The sequence below is a fragment of the Podarcis melisellensis genome, assembly GCF_964234715.1.
Source record: "Podarcis melisellensis genome assembly, chromosome: 14".
Classification (NCBI taxonomy): domain Eukaryota; kingdom Metazoa; phylum Chordata; class Lepidosauria; order Squamata; family Lacertidae; genus Podarcis; species Podarcis melisellensis.
This window is the reverse complement of record NC_138546.1, coordinates 48010136-48029475: the sequence shown is the minus strand read 5'-3', so window position 1 is coordinate 48029475 and position 19340 is coordinate 48010136. Positions and strand designations below refer to the sequence as shown.

The 19340-nt window shown below is 47.8% G+C and overlaps 1 protein-coding gene and 2 long non-coding RNA genes across 4 annotated transcripts in view; 2 read left to right on the top strand and 1 right to left on the bottom strand.

The window, feature by feature from the left end:
• Positions 1-1126: 1126 nt before the first annotated feature.
• Positions 1127-19340, bottom strand: part of DAPK2 (death associated protein kinase 2) — a 46817-nt gene continuing 28603 nt past the window's right edge. Inside the window, exons 7-11 of one of the 2 annotated variants that reach the window (XM_081887735.1) lie at positions 18820-18972; positions 13271-13316; positions 8392-8481; positions 7023-7106; positions 1127-5269 (exon numbers count right to left, since the gene is read on the bottom strand). In XM_081887735.1, coding sequence (XP_081743861.1) covers positions 5183-5269; positions 7023-7106; positions 8392-8481; positions 13271-13316; positions 18820-18972 — 460 coding nt within the window. In that variant the 3' untranslated portion in view covers positions 1127-5182. Of the gene's footprint in view, positions 5270-7022; positions 7107-8391; positions 8482-9992; positions 11600-13270; positions 13317-18819; positions 18973-19340 lie in introns of those variants that run through there. The other variant, XM_081887734.1, reaches the window with a different exon arrangement.
• LOC309356383 lies at positions 13723-13986 on the top strand. Its single transcript, XR_014162745.1, has 2 exons — positions 13723-13845; positions 13876-13986. It is a non-coding gene; the product is annotated as an uncharacterized lncRNA (long non-coding RNA).
• Positions 16873-17502, top strand: LOC309356381. Its single transcript, XR_014162743.1, has 2 exons — positions 16873-17361; positions 17392-17502. It is a non-coding gene; the product is annotated as an uncharacterized lncRNA (long non-coding RNA).

The following is a 19340-nucleotide window of genomic DNA, read 5'->3' as shown; positions in this document are numbered from 1 at the left end:
TGGGGCCAGTACTGAAAAGGCCTTGGCCCTAGTTGAGACCCTAGTTTTACCCATACTGGGGGAGCAGAGGGTGAAAGGTCAGTGGGGGCTGCTACAGCTGCTGTCACCTCCCCCCATCTACTGCTTCACTTGGGCTGGCCCTGTTGGTAGGGCCAGCCCTGGGAACTAGTGCACCAAGACCCACTTTCCCTGACCCAGCTCCATCATCCCTTCCCCTGAACCCTCACTTGCATTGATTGAGAATCTCCACTACTCTTTTGCAAGTGGCTGAGTCGCTTGGGATGGATAGCCTACAGTGCCTTTCCAAACCACCACCCATTCTATCCAGTGCAACCTGAACCTTGCCAGGACTTTAGCTCCTTGCACTTCACCAAGTCCTACCTTCAAAGCAAGCATTAAAACCAATAGGTGGCTTTTCCACTGCACCAACGCTAGACTGAGACAGGAGTTTTTAGCTGCAGAGGCCCATTTCATCACCAACACATCCTGTGCCCACTCCATCCATGCAAAGGAGGTATCAGATAGTTAGCAGAGGTAGCTGCTATTGGAAACATGCAGACCCCAGATCTTTGCTGTACCCTCAAAAAGCAACAACTGTGACTTGGCACAGGAGACAGATTCTTAAAGAAAGGGAAGAAATTTCTTTTGCCTGGTGGAACATGCGTGTAGGGCCAGCCTGAGTGCACAATCACGTCAAGAGACTGTTTTGAATTACTGTTTTTTAAGGCAGGGGCATTGCAACTGTACATCTAGCAAAGGTGCTGCTGAGTGTTGCAGTGTCAGATACTCAAGTGCCACAGTCGGCTTGGTTCACATGCTGGCATTGCAAAGAATTGTGGGATGTGCCTCTCAGATCGTGCAAAGCAGCTACCCGGGTCTGCAGGTAACTTGCTTTTTCTACCCATGGAATGAGAAGGTGGTTACGCTGAACATGCTATGTTAGTCCCTAGCCGATTCAGGACCATAGCTCAGTGGTAGAGCACCAGCAGAAGCTTCCGAGTCTAATTCATATTAAGCATCCCTGGTTTAATAAAAAGATCTAGGGGCAAGGTGATGGAAAAGACCCTCCTCTCTCCCATGATCCCTGTGGAGAGTTGCCACTAATCAGAGGAGACAATGCTGGGCGAGATGGATGAATAATCTGACCTTTAATAAGGCACCATTGAGCAGGTTTTAAACAAAGGTTGCAATTTTAAACTGCAAAATGCACATTTTGTAATAAGTCAAAGCTTTCCACTGCCTCAAACCCAGAGATCGAAGGCAGTTTGTGAACTTTACATTGGAAATGGTTCAAACATTTCCCATTACTGCAATGAGCTAAACTCCTTTGCAATGCAGATTGCATTGATTTGGTTTATGTAGCTGCTGAATGCTGAATGATCTCCTGCACAATTAATCTCAAGTGATGCTACGCATGTTAAAATCACTGATGCAGGGGATCAAGATTACGGTGCCAAGCTTAATGTAATACCGTGCACACAATTTCCCCTTTCTGCATTATGACCAGCTGAACATAGCAAACCTGAGCTTTATTTCTTGCATTATCTATCCTTTAAGTGTCCTTTGCAGATGGAAGTAGGTGCAGTTGTTCTATGTTAGTAGGAGTGAACAACTGCAACTTGCTTCCATGGAGTGGATGAGCCCCAGAATTCCTGAATCTTCTGCAAATCAGTTCTTTTTTTTTAACCTTCTGTATATTCTTCAATATGTACTACAGATCTAATGCCCAAATACAGTACAGTGGAACCTCTACTTATGGACATAATCCATTCCAGAGGTCCGTCCGTAAGTCGATTCGGGTCACTGGTAGAAGCACCATTGTGCGCAGGCGCATTCAGCGGCAGACACTTCTGCGTGTGTGTAAACGGCAGAAGCCGCTTCTGCGCGTGCACAAATCACAGCAAATCCAGTATTTACTTCCAGGTTTGCTGTGGTCGCAACTTGAATCAGGCCCAAGTAGAGGCAGTCGTAAGTAGAGGTTCTCCTGTATCAAGTTTAGAATTTTTAACTCATTATCTCCTAACAAAGCAAATATGTAACTGTTTTATTCTGGAAAATGTTCCTCAGGATAAGAGGGGTGGTACATTTGGTATACAGCTGATAACAGAACACAACATGAGAAAAGCAGGTAATGAGGTACAAATGTTGCAATGTGATGATATCGGATTGGGGGGAAACTGTGCCTTGAGGACAAAAGGAATGGCAGCTTCAAAACGGAAGAGCAGGCAAGGAAAAGAGCGTCCTTGTCTGAATCAGATTGCATTAGTGTTTCTTCTGGTGAAAGCTGAGATTTAACATGTCCTGGAGTACTTTACTCCTCCCCCCCCCCCCCCGCAGATGTGATAGATCACAGGTCTTGCCTCTTGGATAATTTGCTACATCAAAATGAACGTAAGAAGTTGCCCTCAAACATTTAACTCACTGGTGTTTTGTCTTTGGAGAGGGCAATTCCAACAAACGCACACTGGAAATTTTTGCAACACACACAAAAAACAAAAACGCAGCATACATCATAGTGAATATCAAAACCCAAAATACAAGTGCATAAGCAAAATGCTGACCATAATGAGGTTTGAAAATATATACACCCACACATAACCCTTAAGTAAAAAACATGGAGATCTGGGCCAAACATGGAGATACAGGGCCAAAGGACCAAAGGACCACAAGGTAGTATAAAAGCACAGCAGAGTGATTTTTCAACACGATACAACTAACTTAACTGAAGAGTACATTTCCAAAATAATGTTGAATATGTTGGTGGAACCAGCAGTATGGCTTATAACTCACTGGGAGCAAAATACTGTTCCCCCTTTTCCCTTTAATAATATATGAAAAGACATGTAAAGCTGTCCCAGCAGGCTTGTCTTCGTTCCAGGCAGGTGATGAAGGCAGGGAAGAAGGAGGAGGAGGAGAAACCAAGAATTAGGAACATAAATTTTGAGAACAGAGCCTCCTTTGGCCTATCCCAACAGGACTCAGGAAGCAGAAACATGTGGTGGATGGGATGAAATATATTGGAATGGAATAAATCGCACATGGGAGGCGGAAGAACATCAGGAATTACAGCACAAGTTTGACCATATTGACTCAAAGGACAACAGATGACTCATTTTCTAGAAGTCTTGAAATCTCTATAGTTTGCCCTTCCTTTTTTCCTAGAAACCAGGATGCATTTTCCCTGAGGTGGGTTCCTCTCAGATCAGGTAATCCCGGCATAATAGGTGAATGACAATGTTAAAGAATCCGCTATCCAAATGGCAAATGCAAAATGTGAAAACTTTGCAAAGAGACTTAGGCATGTCTCTGGTTGTGCAGGAGCTGATGTTTAGGTGTGTCAGGAATTCACTTGACCAAACAATGGTATATATGTCTACTTCAGAAGCAAATCTCTTTGTGTTTTAATGGGGCTTAGTCCCCAGTAACTGTGTCCAGGATGGCAACCTAGGCTTTGGTTTAGGGCCATCACAGGGGAAAACAGGGTTATTGTGCCTTTAACAGCTGTATCTCTGCCAGCAGAACAAATCTGATTTCCCATCGTAAGCATGAGCTTGGCTAGAGCAGGGGAGGGGGAGCAGCAGTATTGACGGCACTCTCAAATTTTTGAGTTATGCCTGCTGCCCACGGCAACCATGTTTGGCCTGCCATCTCTACCTGCCGCAGGGCAGCCATTTTGTCACTCTCTCTAAATCTGAAATGTGCCCCCTGCTGAAAACATTCCTTTTAGACAAACCTACCTAGATGCTTTACAAGGGACGTGGGTGGCACTGTGGTCTAAACCACAGAGCCTAGGGCTTGCCAATCAGAAGGTTGGCGGTTTGAATCCCCGCAACTGGGTGAGCTCCTCTTGCTTGGTCCCTGCTCCTGCCAACCTAGCAGTTCAAAAGCATGTCAAAGTGCAAGTAGATAAATAGGTACCGCTCCGGCGGGAAGGTAAACAGCATTCTGGTTCGCCAGAAGCGGTTTAGTCATGCTGGCCACATGACCCGGAAGCTGTACGCTGGCTCCCTCGGCCAATAAAGCAAGATGAGCGCCGCAACCCCAGAGTCGACCACAACTGGACCTAACGGTCAGGGGTCCCTTTACCTTTACCTTTACCTAGATGCTTAGAAAGTTGAGGTCATTTTAAACTGTTTCAGTATTTTTTAACTTTTTGTATGTTTTTAAAGTAGGGCTATTCATTTTTCTAGATTTTGCTGTTTGCTCAAACCGCTTTGAGGGTTTTCTTTTAACAATCAAGCAGTTTATAAATGTTGTGAAATAAATAAATAAATTGATGACTGCTCCCCTCTGGGCTAAGGTGTCCTGCTATCGGGGGGGGGGTGGCCAGAAGAGCCCAGGGGTGCCATTGACTAAGTCGCTTTGATCCTTGAGAGGGGCAAGGCAGGGGAGGCAGGGTGTGTTTGCGGAAGGACGATGCAGCAGGTGCCAAGGAAAGGAGGCTTCTTCCTCTGGCCTTCGCCAGGAGATGAGGGCTGGTGCCCAATCACTACATTAAACTGATTAGGATCAAATGTTTGCCAAATGCACCCAACTCTGCAGGAGAACAGAGACTGGTGGGAAATGTAGCTTGTCAAAAAGGAACACCCTGCAGTCTGCTTTTGCTCTTCCTGTCCGCTGCCCATGATAGAAACAATCTTCTGTCTCTTTGCAAGAAAGATCTGGGGCCTGGGTTGCCCTCAAGGGGTTCAAAGAAGAAGGGGGAGATTGCTCTCACCTACACAGCGCCCAAGATCAGCTGGCTGCCTGCCTGGGGGGCACCTGGAATGGACACCATTCCTACCTTATCGTCCTACTCCTGCTCCAACACCTCAGTTTCCTGCCCAGCTCTTTCCCCTGGATCACCAGCTCTGCACACACTGGTCTTACTTCTTATTTGCAGTTAAAATAATGGAATCAACCCCCCCACAAGAAATGACACCTCGTATCCCACAGTCCACTCCTATCTTGGCTTGTATGTGACAATTTATAGTGCACCAAACGCGTCTGGGGCTTCATTGTGGCTTCTTCCTGCCTTTGGAGGATCCAGAGTCACCAAGCAGCTACACGAGCCTTTCTGGTCTGTGCTTGCGTATACGTTGGGGGTAGAAAGAGCCCCCGAGACAAAGCGTTCAGTTGTGCAAAAGCTGCGCTGTTAGGCACTTGGAAATCTCAGTCCGACTCCCGTTTCTGTTTGGTGGAGTTAAGATATACTGCTTGTCCTCCTCAAGAGATGGTGAGGCGCCGGCCGGCTGGGAAGATCTTCCTCGTGGTCACTTTCACAATTGCGCTGGAACAAAGGAGAAACTAGGTGATGTTTCAGGCAGGGCTCAACATCTGCAGACTTTTCCTTGCCCCTCTTTTTATGCACACACTTATTATTATTATTATTATTATTATTATTATTATTTACCACCATCTGAGGAACACAGGGCAGTTCACAATATAAAAAGACCTAACATAGTAATAAACAGTAACAATAACCCTGCCCGCCAAAGGAGGAACCAACACTCATAGAGAGGATCACTGGGCCACTCTGGGGGTGCTGGCATGGGGGGGGCATGCTCTCCCCCCGGGGCAGGTGGTGCAGCACACATTTTTTGTGTTCTTCTTGCGCCACCATCCCCGGATCCCAGCCTTGCAAGGCTACAGGGGGGACGGACATGGGGATGTGGCAACCTTGTGCCCTTCGATCCCAGCACTGTGCAAGGCTAGGACTGAGGGGTGCATGGCTGCCACATCCCCCCTGCAGCCTTGCAAGGCTAGGATCTGGGGAGGGTGGCATAAGGAAGGTGCGAGGGGCATGGCTGCCAGGGCTGGTGTCGCTCCAGGTACAGCAGGGGCTGGACAGGTGCAGTGGGGTCCGTTTGTCCTCGTCCCCTGGCATGGGGGCATGTGCGTGGGTGTACCCACCCACCCACCCACCCTGGGCAACATGGACTGCTGGGTGGGCAGACTTCCGGCTTGCATGATCCACTTTTTTTTCATTACAAAACCCAAGGTCCACCAAACAGAGAAGGTACAAAATAGTGACTCAAGGAGATGAGCATTGAATTGCAGATCCCGGTGGCTTTGCACACGCGCTCAGCTCAGGAATCTCTCTCTCTCTCTCTCTCTCTCTCTCTCTCTCTCTCTCTCTCTCTCTCTCACACACACACACACACACACACACACACACACACACACTACATTGGCTCCTTTTTCATCCCCGGTTGTCTTGATTTCCAGCAGCCTAATCTAGAAGGGGAAAAGCCTTCTCGTTACTATGGTTAAGCTACTGAGAGTGGAGAACTTTTGCTGCTCTACTGCAAATCACTCCATCATCTTTCAGCCAGATTCCCATCTGTCTTCTGTCTGCCTCTGCACTGAACAACCCAAGCAACAAAGACGTTCCCAAGTGGGGAGATGGAGGAGTGGGTGAGAGGTAACTCTTAAATGGCTCAGGAGTGCAGTACCTCAAGGACTGCCTCTCCTCAGTCACCTGCGTAGCGGCGCCTGCTTTGTGCCCCCTCGGGCACCCCCCACGCTATGCCCCTGTACCCACCACCTGGAGAATCTAGAGCTCTGCTCAAAGCTCTTTAACTTTGCCTTGAATAGCTAACCATGATGTTCAGGATGCGCAGCAGCAGTGCCGAGGTAGCATTTCTGTATTCCTCAGCATTCGCGAGAGAGCATGCCAATATCAACCTCCTGTTCCTCAGCAGCCCTGTTTTGGCTCTATTTCGGATGGCGCTCACCTCCTGGTGTCATTATTAGGGGGAGCGATGGCTCTATGCAGCCTCCAGGCACAGGGACATTAGGCCCCTGAATGACAAACGCTAAGAAGCAGCAACGGGAGAAGGGCTATTGCATTGCATAGGCATCTCAGGGGTTGGTTGGCCAGCCAGCTGCTGAAGGAAGCAAAATGCTGAGCTAGGTGATCCTTTGCCTGATAGAACAGGGCTCTCCAGCAACATTTGGAAGGCATCGCATTGGCTGCCCCTCCTCTGTCACAAACAGCTGGACATGTCGCCTTTCCACTTCCTTTGCCCCCATATACTTACCAAGCTTTCATCTTGCATTAGGCGAACCTTTCTCACCAAGGTGCGAGATAAATGGTTGCACAGTGCAACAATACTGTAAGTAAGCTGGGGGAACAACAAGGATATTGTGGTTATACTCTTGAAAGGCAGAAGATGACCCTGCAGAGCCACTGATGGGATGTCCCCCAACCAGCAGTGCATTTTATGGGCACAACCAAGGGGCACCTTCAAGAACTGCTCTGCCATCAGCCTCCAATACACAGGTGAGGTTTGGAAGCAGCACCAGGGAGACCTTAAAAAGCTGCCTGGGGGTTTAGTGAGCTAAGAAAACCAGGAAAATGTTATACGTTAAAATGCAGCAATACAGAAAAGATTCAGATGGACCCTATTGTCTCTGGTTGACCCAGTTCACTGTGAGCTCACCTGGGTCAGAAGGAGGCAGATCTCAGTGCTCAGGCAAAGTGCTCAGTATAGCTGAAATGATTATCGGGGACTAAATGGGGCTGACCCTTGAAGACAGTCTGAACTGGGACAGGCAGCTGTGTTCCTCAGCAATAAGAGAGGGTTGGGAAGCCACCCATCCCCTGCTCCTGAGAGCTGCTTACCTCTGTGGGGAAGGCAATCAGAGGCCAGAGGCCAGTAGTGGGCAGGATCAAAGCAAGCACACAGGCTATCTATCCTGTTCTGGGCTGAGTCATACTTCCCCCAAAGGAGCAGATACACAGTGTCGAGGTGTTCCTGGATCCATTTCGGTCATTATAGGCTCAGCTTTGATATCAAGGAGTGCTTATTTCCTGCTCTGGCTGACTTGCCAGCTATGGCCATTCCTGGTTTGATGTAGCCTCCCATTTTGATTACTTAGGGACTACCCTTGGAGACGGTTTGAAAACTTCAGCTTGCGAAGAACAGGCCTGGTGAGAGCTGTAGTCCAACAAGATCAGGAAGGGTGGCCTAGGCACCTATCCTAATAACACATTAAAGTGTGGTTTTATGTTGAGCTGCAAATTGTTTTACTGCAAGCTGCTTGGAGAACTTTATCAATGGGTAATCATATAAATTTAAAATAATAATCAATAATGTTGATGTTAACAAGACCGGCCTGCACTTACTAGCTAGCTTTTAGAGAGAGAGAAGCCAGTTCTGCAGATAGCTCTGAAAGGTACAATTGATGTCACTTTAAAAAAATAATGTTGTTTCTTTAAAATGGCGGTGGGGAACCTGTGGCTCTCCAGAAGTTGCTGGATTAAGCAACCACCAGCTCCAATATCATTTGGAAGACCAAAGGCTGCCCATCCCTGCTTTAAAAGAAAAGAAAAGAAAAGAAAAGAAGTCTTGCTTCTTTGTAAAGAGCACCACACATGCATCAGCAACCACACTCCAAGTACAGTACCTTCCACCGCCTCCGGGCATATTGCTTTTTGAAGTTTTCCAAGTTAATGACCGACTCCCGCCTCACCAAGGCCTGGCATTTGTCCTTCGGCTGGGAAAGACAAGAGAGAACAAGGTCAGTGCTTCACAAAGCCTGGGCCATTAAATATACATTATGTGGGTTGTGCACTTTAAGTACAGGGCGGGGGGGGGGGAATTGCGGTGCCATCCAGATGTTGCTGGACTTCAATTCACATCCATCTCAGGCAGCACGGCCATGTATCAGGGAGCTGTAACTCAACAGCATCAATCAGGCAGGCCACAGGCTCTCCATCTGGACCTCAAGTCTTTGACATTATCATCCTCTCTGTCTGAAGTTTGACAGTGATGAGACTGGCACAACCAAGTGTAACAGCAATCAAATGGTAGCAAATAATTTACATCTTAGGACTTAGCTGGCTCCAATGGGACATCCAGTTATGTAGAATTCAGACAGGTCTCAGGGTACCTACCTTATCTCACATGAGTGACAGCTTCCAAGCATATTCAAAGCCGACCCACGTGTCAGTTTGGAAGCTACTTTCTTCAAACCTTGGAAAAGGCTGGACTTGCTGGACTTCCCTGGCTTGAACCCAAACCAGTACTTAGCACACCCCCTCCATCAAGTGACAGCCTCACCTTGCTTAGACCACCACTAGAAACAAATCAATAGCCAATGGGTAAACACTATTCACTCAACCAATCCTAGGGTGTAGGGTTTGGGACCATCAAGAAAAGGTGAGTAAGGAGCAACATGACAGAAGGGCAGAACATTATGCATGGGATGGCGAAAGTAGTTAGAGAATTTCGTGCCTCCCACCCCACCAATAATACTAGAATTTGTGAGCTTTCAACTGCAGTTGAATAATTTTTTAAAAAGTATTTCTTCACACAGCATCGTTAAACAATTATGGAACTCCCTCTCACAGGAGTCAGTGGTGGCCCCGAATTTGGATGGCTTTAAAAGAGGATTAGGCCAATTAATGGAGGATAAAACTAGGGATGCGTGTGGCACTGTGGGTTAAACCACAGAGCCTAGGGCTTGTCGAACCGAAGGTCGGCGGTTCGAATCCCCGTGACGGGGTGAGCTCCTGTTGCTCAGTCCCTGCTCCTGCCAACCTAGCAGTTCAAAAGCACGTCAAAGTGCAAGTAGATAAATAGGTACCACTCCAGCGGGAAGGTAAACGGCGTTTCTGTGCGCTGCTCTGGTTTGCCAGAAGCGGCTTAGTCATGCTGGCCACATGACCCGGAAACTGTACGCCGGCTCCCTCGGCCTATAGAGCGAGATGAGCGCCGCAACCCCAGAGTCGGCCACAACTGGACCTAATGGTCAGGGGCACCTTTACCTTTAAAACTAGCCACAAAGGCTATGATCTGCCTCCACAATCAGAGGCAGTAATGCTTCTGAATAGCAGTTGTTGGAAACCACAGGAGGAGAGAATGGCTCTTGTGTTCAAATCCTGCTTGCGGGCATCTGGGTAGCTGCTCTGAGAAGGACCAGACAGGCCACTGGCCTCATCCAGCAAGCTCTTATTATGTTCTTTTGTGTAGCATATGGACAGATGGTGCTGCAAGTAACCACACTGTATTAAATAAATATTTATTGTCTCTATAAGTGTGGAATTAGTTACACATTTGAGAAGATCATTGCTGCCCAGGCAATGCTCTTCTCTTTCAGAGGCAGGAACAAAAATATGCATAATTCAATTATAACTCACCCCCCCCACACACACTTTCCCCTTCTAATAATCTGAGTCAAAACAGCAACAAAAACAAAGTCTCAGGTTCCACAATAGGAGTCTTCAGTCCTCTGGTTCCTTCACTGGACCATGTTCTTTGCTTGAGGTGGGGTAGACTCTCAAGTCCCTTGACAATGCCTTACGCATCACCCCAGTCAATATGCTGAGCGTAGAGCTGATGTTAGAGCTCTCCATTCACTCCGTAACACATTCACAATTCTGGTTTTCAACTGAAATGCCTGCTACTGTTTGAAGTAGACTGCGGTCAGGATTGCAGAGGGTGCTGTGGGCAAGAGCGAGCTTCTCCATCTGAATCCATCACTATTAAAAGCACCAGTCATACTGAGTTTCAAATCAATGCATTCTTACTGCTGACTCTTTCACAGGACAGCAATAGAGGCTGTTAAGGATGCTTAACTATCTACAATCAGGTATTTAGGAGGTATCTCATGGTAACAGTAAGCTGCTTCCATCTTCCAAAGTACAATGACAGCAAAGGCTTTCACTTCTAAATGCAAAGTATGCTCCAAAAAGAGAACAGGGTGTTATTCAAAAGAATTTAAATTCATTTCTCACTGGCAAAATTCACAGCCTCCCTGTTAAAAAGGGTAAAACAATGGCAAGAGTTCATATGCCCTGTGTCGTGGCACATATATTTTCAGAGTTCAAAAAGTCAACTGCAGCAGCGACTGTCAATTATGTTTTTCAGAAATAAAGTGAACAAGTGGGGCGTCACCATTAGTATGCAGGAATCTTGAGGTGGCATGAATAGATAAATCTGAAACTCCATTTTAGACAGAGTTACTGACTTGATTTTGCAACACCTGGGTTCAAGGCAGCTAGGAATTCTTCACAGCAGGATCTATTTAGCAGCTCCCTAAGAGAGTCATTTATATCTTTGTTAGAGACGGAGCCAAAATTTCCAGTGATGTAGGCGTCACTTCCATCTTCTAGCTGAGAGCTGCCTGTAAATTCCTGAATCCACTTGAGTTCTTCAGACAATTCCTTACTCAAGGACTCGTAATGTGACTGCCGGTCCATGTACTTGCTGGCAACCCCAGTGAGGCTGCTGCCCACAAGTCTGATGTCCTCCTGCAGGTGCTTCTTCAGAGATTCAATCTTGCGATACTCGTACTTCAGCTGGGAAAGTTCATGTCTCACGTTTTCATGTTCTTCTTTGTACCAAGCTTCTTTCTCGTTGTAGATGGAAACGAGGGCGTCAATGTCCTCCTGCAAAGCATCATGGGACACAGCCAGAGCACCGAAGTTCTGCTCCATCCTGGAGATGTCTTCCACCACATAGGCAAAGCGCTCAAAGTTGATGTAGGTGTTGTTGGGTGGCATGCTGGAGTGGCACTTGATGGTGTACTCCTTCAGGCGCTTGGTCTTCAGTTGCTGGTTCTCAGCCCTTTTGCTTTCTGGGACCTTCGCTTCTTCCTTGGGCTGGTGAGTCTTCAGACAGAAGTAGTAGGGCATGGTTATTACTGATCCGCAGAATCATGCAAACTGCTTCTATAGACACCACAGCATCAACCACAACACAGCAGGCAAAAGGAAGGCAAACACACAACACAGATCCATGGTGCTGGGTGAAAACAGGATTCCTTCATGCATGTCACAGACATTATTTTATTTTCACACAAAAAAAGGTTGGTGGAACAAAAACATCCCTGTGAGCACTATGACTGACTGCATGCTGGCATCTGTGCATTTACACTTTCAAAAGTGGTCAATTTTTGTAAAAAATAGAAAATATTTCAGAAAATACACTATTGAGCATTCTCTCTCTCTCTGTCTGTCTCTCTCTGTGTGTGTGTGTGTGTGTGTGTGTGTGTGTGTGTGTGTGTACTGGGGTCACCAAAGTCTGTAGCCCTCCTGGAAAGCAAGTTATGGGACAAAACGAACAGGTCCTTTGTAAGTCATTTCTGTGAAATGAGTGTGAGTGTTGTGTGGCTATTTTTCCTGTTACTGAGGAATGCTCCCTGTTGCCATTCGAAAGCAAGAGTGTCAGTGTGTTTGTGTGTATTTATATATATAATCAATATTGTGTGATCTCAACAATCAGAGCCAGAAGTATATGGCTGACCTCCCACAGTAAGCGTAAGGTTGATGGGGCTGGCCGACTCTCTAATTTTGTGCTATGCCCCCCACAGCAGCTATTTGCGACTGGCGCCCCAGCACTCTCTCAAAATGTGCCCACTGATCCAAAAGGGTTGGTAGCCCCTGATTCATTGTGATGTGAAAAAAGATCTTAAGAGTCCAGCACTCCAGATTCCAGCATGCAAAGACCAGCTGCATATATTCCATGTTACAATGGATGTCCAGCACTGAATGAATGTTTTGAGTTTCACCTGTAAATAATTGGCTATTCCAGATGAACTTGATGGATGCCCCATATTAATATCGCATATCACTGTGTTCTCAATTCTTCACAGAATTTGTCTGGGGTCTTCAACATTCAGATGTGAGTATTGACACTGGGCAAATGTAGGACATCCACTGTATCTTCGACACAGCAGAACACCACAAACACAACACAAAGAAAGACACAGAGAGGCGTGTGGTCCACTGGGTACTTCTAGGCTATAGCCACCCTTGAAAAGTTCTACAAATGCAATGGAGTGTCTTTTGCAACCTCCTAGAGATTTCAAGGTGGACTGGATAGAGCAAATTCATACCAGATAGAGCCCAGCCAAACACAGTTGGATTGTGGTTTATGTCTGTCCATGCAAACAGTAGGCAGATGTATCACCATCACACAACACATTCCATGATGGGAAACTGTATGCTTGTCAACACGCATCTCAGCATCGCATATTTTTTATCTCTTGATTAAGACAAGAAAGCATTAAAAAAGGCAACATGTATTATTATTTTATTTTGCAAAGATTCTGACAATGTTTGGCAAAAATTAATCTCTCTCCCCCCAGTGAGGTTAAAACTGTGAGAAACCAAACTAGAAGGTCATTGTCATGCTGCCGTAATGTTTAAAGTCAGATATGCAAAAGCAAATGAGAATCATGACAGGTGACACATTTCAATGCCAAAATGCAGAACTCCATACAAAGCTCTGTCCGAATTAAAAAACACCCCCTTCACCACATGCCCCACTTCCAGGCTTACCGTGATCCAGGGGTGAGTGAGAGCTTCTTGGATGGTGAGGCGTTTCCTACAAAGGGAGAAAATTCGTTAAGTATGCAAGCCCCCCTTGCAGGGAAGAGCTGCTGGTCACAACTGTTCTTGAAGCGTGTTGCATATTGGCTGCAGAGACAGCCCTGTCCGTCTCCCTCTTTAAAAGCATCCTTAGTCTAAAGCTACCACAAGAGAAGTCAGAGGATGAGCTGAAGATGAAGGACACATAGAAAGAGAGAAGATCTGTGCCCGTGAACTGCCAGGATGGGAGGCCACCTGAGAAGAAGATGGGGAGCACTCTCTGGAGTAAGTGCCCTTGGGCTGTGGTTCTCAGGCACCCAACAACCTGCTGTCTGCTGGGGCACTTGAGACTTTGACAGTTGGGCGTGACAACCCACTTGTCAATCATCTGATGCCATAATGATGTCAGGTGATTGACAGGTGGGTTGTGTTATAGTTCAGAACTTAACTGGTTAAATTCCCTGGTGTGTGTCACCTGCTGACGTCAGCTTACAGCTGGGCGGAGACAGAAGCTTTAGAAGCTGGGCGGGACTATTCCCTGTTTTGTTCAGTTCCCCCTGTGACTCTGAGGGGAGAAGGATGTTCCCTCTGTGTATCTGAGAGGGAGACATGTTTGCAGCAATGGCTGCCAGCAGTGACGGACTTTGATGCTGAAATGTTGTAATAAAGAGCTGTAAATAGACGAACCTGTCTATGTGTGCTTACAAGGAGTAAGACTGCTTTACACGCTGTGTTTCTACTCTGCTAAAAGCCGTGACTGAGAAGAGACAGCAGGAGTTATTGCGCAGCTTGGGAGGAAGCGTGCCGGACCGCTGTAAGTGATTGATTGGGATCGTAAAGCTGTCTGAAGTCGCGGCTCTATCGATCAAGGGCCAGATCGATATATTCACACAGGTTATGGAAGGTCAGCCAACGCTCGTAAAGCAGACGCTGTGAGCCTCAGGAATGCTTTGAAGTCAGCGTTCTGAGGCTGAGGGGCCGTCGGAGGCCGAACGGGAGCTGACTGGATGCCGGAGAGCAAGAATGATTAATTGCCTGCTTCCGAGAGGCAGTGAGAGCTTCTGATACAGAGAGCTGGAGCTGAAAAGCAGCTAAGAGCTGGAGGCTGAGACGCAGCCGGTAACGTTTCTCCACGAAAGGGTGAGGCAGAGAAGCTGTACCTGATCGTAAGTAAGCTTGGGGCACCTTGGGAGAACGGGAGAACGGGAGAAGATGGCTGAAAGCCAGGATATACCGGTGGAGCCTCTAACTCTAAAGAGTTGGGCAACGTGGTCCAGAAAAATAAGGGGGTTGTTCTTGGTTGAAGGGCTCTGGGAAACAAACCAGTGGGAGCCAAAAGAAATACCCCTTAGCCGGCCAGCAGCTGGAGCAGGTGAAGCAAGCTGTGGGGCTGTGTTGGCTGAAGATAGCCAGAGGCTGCAACAAGAGCTAGAAGTGCTCAAAGCATGCGTTCATGCATCGCTGAGGCCTCATTTGGAGGGCATAACGACAGCGTGGGCTGCCTGGAATTTGCTGAAGGGCTTGTGTGAGGCGTCAGCGAAAGGCCAGAGCCCTGGAGGAAGCCCTGGAGAGGCTGAAGGATGCCCAGAAAGCCCAATGGGGACTGAGACAGTGTTGGGGAGCTGTTGTAGTGCTTCTACACGTCTGTGTGATGGACTGAGTCCTGGAGAGGCTGGACTGGCAGGCCCTGTTCCCGATGTCTTGGCCTCTAGGAGCGCTAGTGAGCAGATCGGGGGGGCGAAGAGTTCCAAAGGCGAGTTTAAAGAACTTTCGCTTTGTGCTGAAGCAGAGAGGAGCTTCAGGGGGGGCCAGGCTGGTGGGAGGCGCCGTTCCAGAAGGAGGAAGGCCAGGCCAGCTGGCAGGAGCCCCGGGCAGTGTTTTTCCACTGGAGTTCAACGTCGGCGTGGCAGTTGCCCCCACCGGAGCAGAGAGCCGAGGCAGGATGTTGGCAAGGACACTTCTCATGGGAACCAGATGGGTTTCCATGGCAACAGGCCTGGGAAGGCAGGCAGGCGTGGAACTGAGCCAGGTGGCCGTGGTAAACAGCAGGGAGAAGAGTCTTATCAGGTTTCTGCGAGTATGGCAGTGTTCGAAGACGGCCGAGTGGAAAATTCCGAGATGGCCTTTGTAATAGACTCTGCAGCTAACCGCAACATGGTTCCAGAGACCCCTGCAGTCGAGAGGTGGAATTGCACGGCAGTTCCGAAGGGACAGACTATTAAGTTCGCGAATGGACAGGAAACTAGAGTTTCCAAGTGTACTAATGCCTATCTTTCTGTTTTACAGGAGTCGGTGGATTTTTGTATTGTTCCAGAGATTCATCATTGTTTGTTATCTGTGCCTTATTTGTTAAGTAAGGGGTTCAAAGTTTGTTTTGAAAATGATGTCTGCACAATCTCCAAAGGGGGGAGGTTACTGGCCAAAGTGCGGAAGGGACAGAATGATCTTTTCATTCTTAAAACGTCTCTTGGAGGTGAGGGGAAGGTTGAGAAAGCACAAGCGTTGCGTGCTACAGTTCCCAACCAGCGTGCTACAATTCCCGCTCATAATGTTACATGTGCATGTATATGGCATCAGAGAACGATTCACAATCCTTTAGAGGATTTGCAGGTGTTACCTGAGGTCGCTGCAGGTTGTAGGATTAAAAATTGTGGAAGTGCCATTAATTGTGACACTTGCAAGCAGGCAAAGGTGAGAGGGTGCAGTTACCCAAAGGTGGAACGGGTTACCACTAAACCTTTTGAGCTGGTACACATAGATTTGTCCAGTCCTGTCAAGGAACCAAGTCTGGGAGGGGCCAGGTTTCTGCTAACTTTTCTTGATGATTTCTCGCAGAATTCCTGGGCTCACGGTCTCAAATCCAGGGAGGATGCAGCACAGCTGATCAAGAGCTGGATTGAGGGGGTGGAACAGAGGTTCTCCACCAGGGTTCAAGCGATCATCAGTGACAGAAATGCTAAGTACACTGGTTCTGCTTTGCAGAAGTTCTTTCAACAGAAAGGGATACGACACACAGTTATTTCACCCCAGCAAGGGGGGGTGGCAGAGCTGAGAAGTGGAGCTCTGGTTAAGGCTGCACAGGTGATGCTGAAAGAAGCCAGGTTACCTCCTGAGTTTTGGCTGGAGGCTACGAGGGCTGTGTCATTCACCTGGAATCGTGTCTACAACTCATTGGTAGGTGACACACCGTTCTCTTTGTTAAATGGCCGAAAACCCCAGGTTCACTTTCTGCGGACGTTTGGGACTCCTGCGCTTGTCTCTGTGCCTAAAGCTTTGCAAGGGCCAGATGGAGCCAAAGTCCAGAAAATGATCTTCTGTGGGTATGAGCCAGAAGCCCGTGCATGGCGATTTGCTTACCCGTCAGGTGATCAGAGTAAGGTGCTGATCAGTAAACACGCTGAGTTCTTGGAGGAGGAGGTAAAGTCAAAGACTCCTGTCAGGCGTAATGTTCTCTCAGAATGTCTCTCTGATCCAGAAGACAGTTCTGATGAGGCGGAAGAAGAGGCTGAGGCTGCTGATGACGACCAGGCCACTGACCAGGGTCAAGAGCAGGATAGGGCATCTCCACAAGCTGTTAAGAGACTGCCCAAAAGTGAGCCTAGTTCTCCTGAGAGCGTGATGGAAAGGATTCGAAGACGCTTTAAGTCAGAAGGAGAATCCCATGATGCAGAGGACACACCTGCTGATCAAAGTGAGTCAGAGGGAACACCTGAGTTTGTGCCTAGGAGGTCCAGTCGCACAACTAAAGGTATCCCACCAGAGAGGTATCAGGCCACAGGTGCGTGGGTAAGTTTCGCACAGTGCGATTCTGAGAGTTGTGAGGTGGTTCCACAAATGCCAAACAGGTTTGCCAAGGGAAGGCGCAAGGCATTGGGGAAGGGATTGATCTCACAAGGTGTTACTGAAGATGTTGCACAGGTATCACGCAGGGACACAAGGGGGGGTGTTATAGTTCAGAACTTAACTGGTTAAATTCCCTGGTGTGTGTCACCTGCTGACGTCAGCTTACAGCTGGGCGGAGACAGAAGCTTTAGAAGCTGGGCGGGACTATTCCCTGTTTTGTTCAGTTCCCCCTGTGACTCTGAGGGGAGAAGGATGTTCCCTCTGTGTATCTGAGAGGGAGACATGTTTGCAGCAATGGCTGCCAGCAGTGACGGACTTTGATGCTGAAATGTTGTAATAAAGAGCTGTAAATAGACGAACCTGTCTATGTGTGCTTACAAGGAGTAAGACTGCTTTACACGCTGTGTTTCTACTCTGCTAAAAGCCGTGACTGAGAAGAGACAGCAGGAGTTATTGCGCAGCTTGGGAGGAAGCGTGCCGGACCGCTGTAAGTGATTGATTGGGATCGTAAAGCTGTCTGAAGTCGCGGCTCTATCGATCAAGGGCCAGATCGATATATTCGCACAGGTTGTCCCACCCACCTGCCACAATTTGGCCCACAGAGGTGCTGACAGATAAGGATTTAGCCTGCTGAGCCAAAAGAGGTCCCTATCCCCATCCCCTGCCCCTTTATAATGGTCCAGAAACTACAGATTACACAAGATTATTAACTGGGACAATATTTCACTGTGCTCTGTAAGCGACATTGGCTCCCAGGTTCATTTCCAGACACAATTTACCTTCAAAATACATTTAAAAACATCTTAGGAGTAGGTTACCTGAAAAACTGCCTTCTCTAGTATGCACCCTGCCAAAGCTTAGCTCTCTTCCACAGGCCGTGTCCTGAGTGTTCCCTGTGGCCCATGCAACCAGCAGGGAGACAGCCTTTTTGGTAGTGACCATTCCTCTCAGCTTATGGAACAATCTTCCCAGGGAGGCTTGCCTGGCGCCATCCTTGTGGTCATCTTGGCTCCAGAAGAGCTTTCTGCTCACCCAGCCCTTCTGAACAACTATGTAGTAGTTGTGGTTTTTGGGTTCAGTCTGCTTTGGGTCGCATTTTTTGTACTTAGGATATTTGTGGTTTCATGGTTAACTTCATATTTACATTTTCCCCTGCTATTTACTGTAAGCTGCCTGGATAAGTTTATGCTGTGAGGCATAAACCAATCAACCCAACCGTGGTGGGCAGGACCAGGAAGCTGGAGGGCCTGCCTGTACCTCAGCTTAATCCCTCCCGCCTCCTCGTCCATGCGGCTTACAGCTTTCACAGCACTCCCCTCCAACTACTGCTGCCCCACATTTTCTCCTCCCTAAATCCATAGATACCCTTTGCTTTGAGGGTTAGAGTTATGTTTTTGGGGGTTTTTTTGCAGTTGTATTCTCAAAAATTAATAAACATATATTAAAAGAGAAGAAAAAGAAGAGGCAAATAGGAGGACTACATTGATTACACAGGGGATCTGTGGGCTAAGGGAGCAGAGAGTGTGAGACAGGAGTAGTTGGAGGAGAATTCACTGTGGAAGAAGGGGAATGAAGGTGGCATGAGGGGGTCAACATCCACGCTAAGCCAAGGTATGGGTCAGCTCTGAGATTGGCCTTCCTCTCATCCTCCTCCTGGCGGGTCATTTGGGGCTCACCGGGTATCTTTTACCAGGAGCTTCCGAATGAAATCTTTGGCGAGGTCACTGGTGTGGCTGAAGAACTCTTCATCAAATTCATAGTTCACAGCTGTGATGTTAGCCAGCGTCTCCTGTTTGGTATCTCCAAGGAATGGAGAAGCCCCGCTAAGCCTAGAGGGACCATAGGGAGAGAGAAGGGTCATTAGCCTGCAGAGAAAAACAGGGGAAATTGATCTCATTCTTGACCCCATAGCAGAGAATGCTATGCCTGCAGTTTTTCTGCCTGCTTTAAAACGGACCATGGAGGGGGGGGGGCTGAATGGTACAGTGGTACCTCGGGTTACATACGCTTCAGGTTACAGACCCCGCTAACCCAGAAATAGTGCTTCAGGTTAAGAACTTTGCTTCAGGATAAGAACAGAAATTGGGCTCTAGCGGTGCAGCGGCAGCAGGAGGCCCCATTAGCTAAAGTGGTGCTTCAGGTTAAGAACAGTTTCAGGTTAAGAACGGACCTCCAGAACGAATTAAGTTCTTAACTC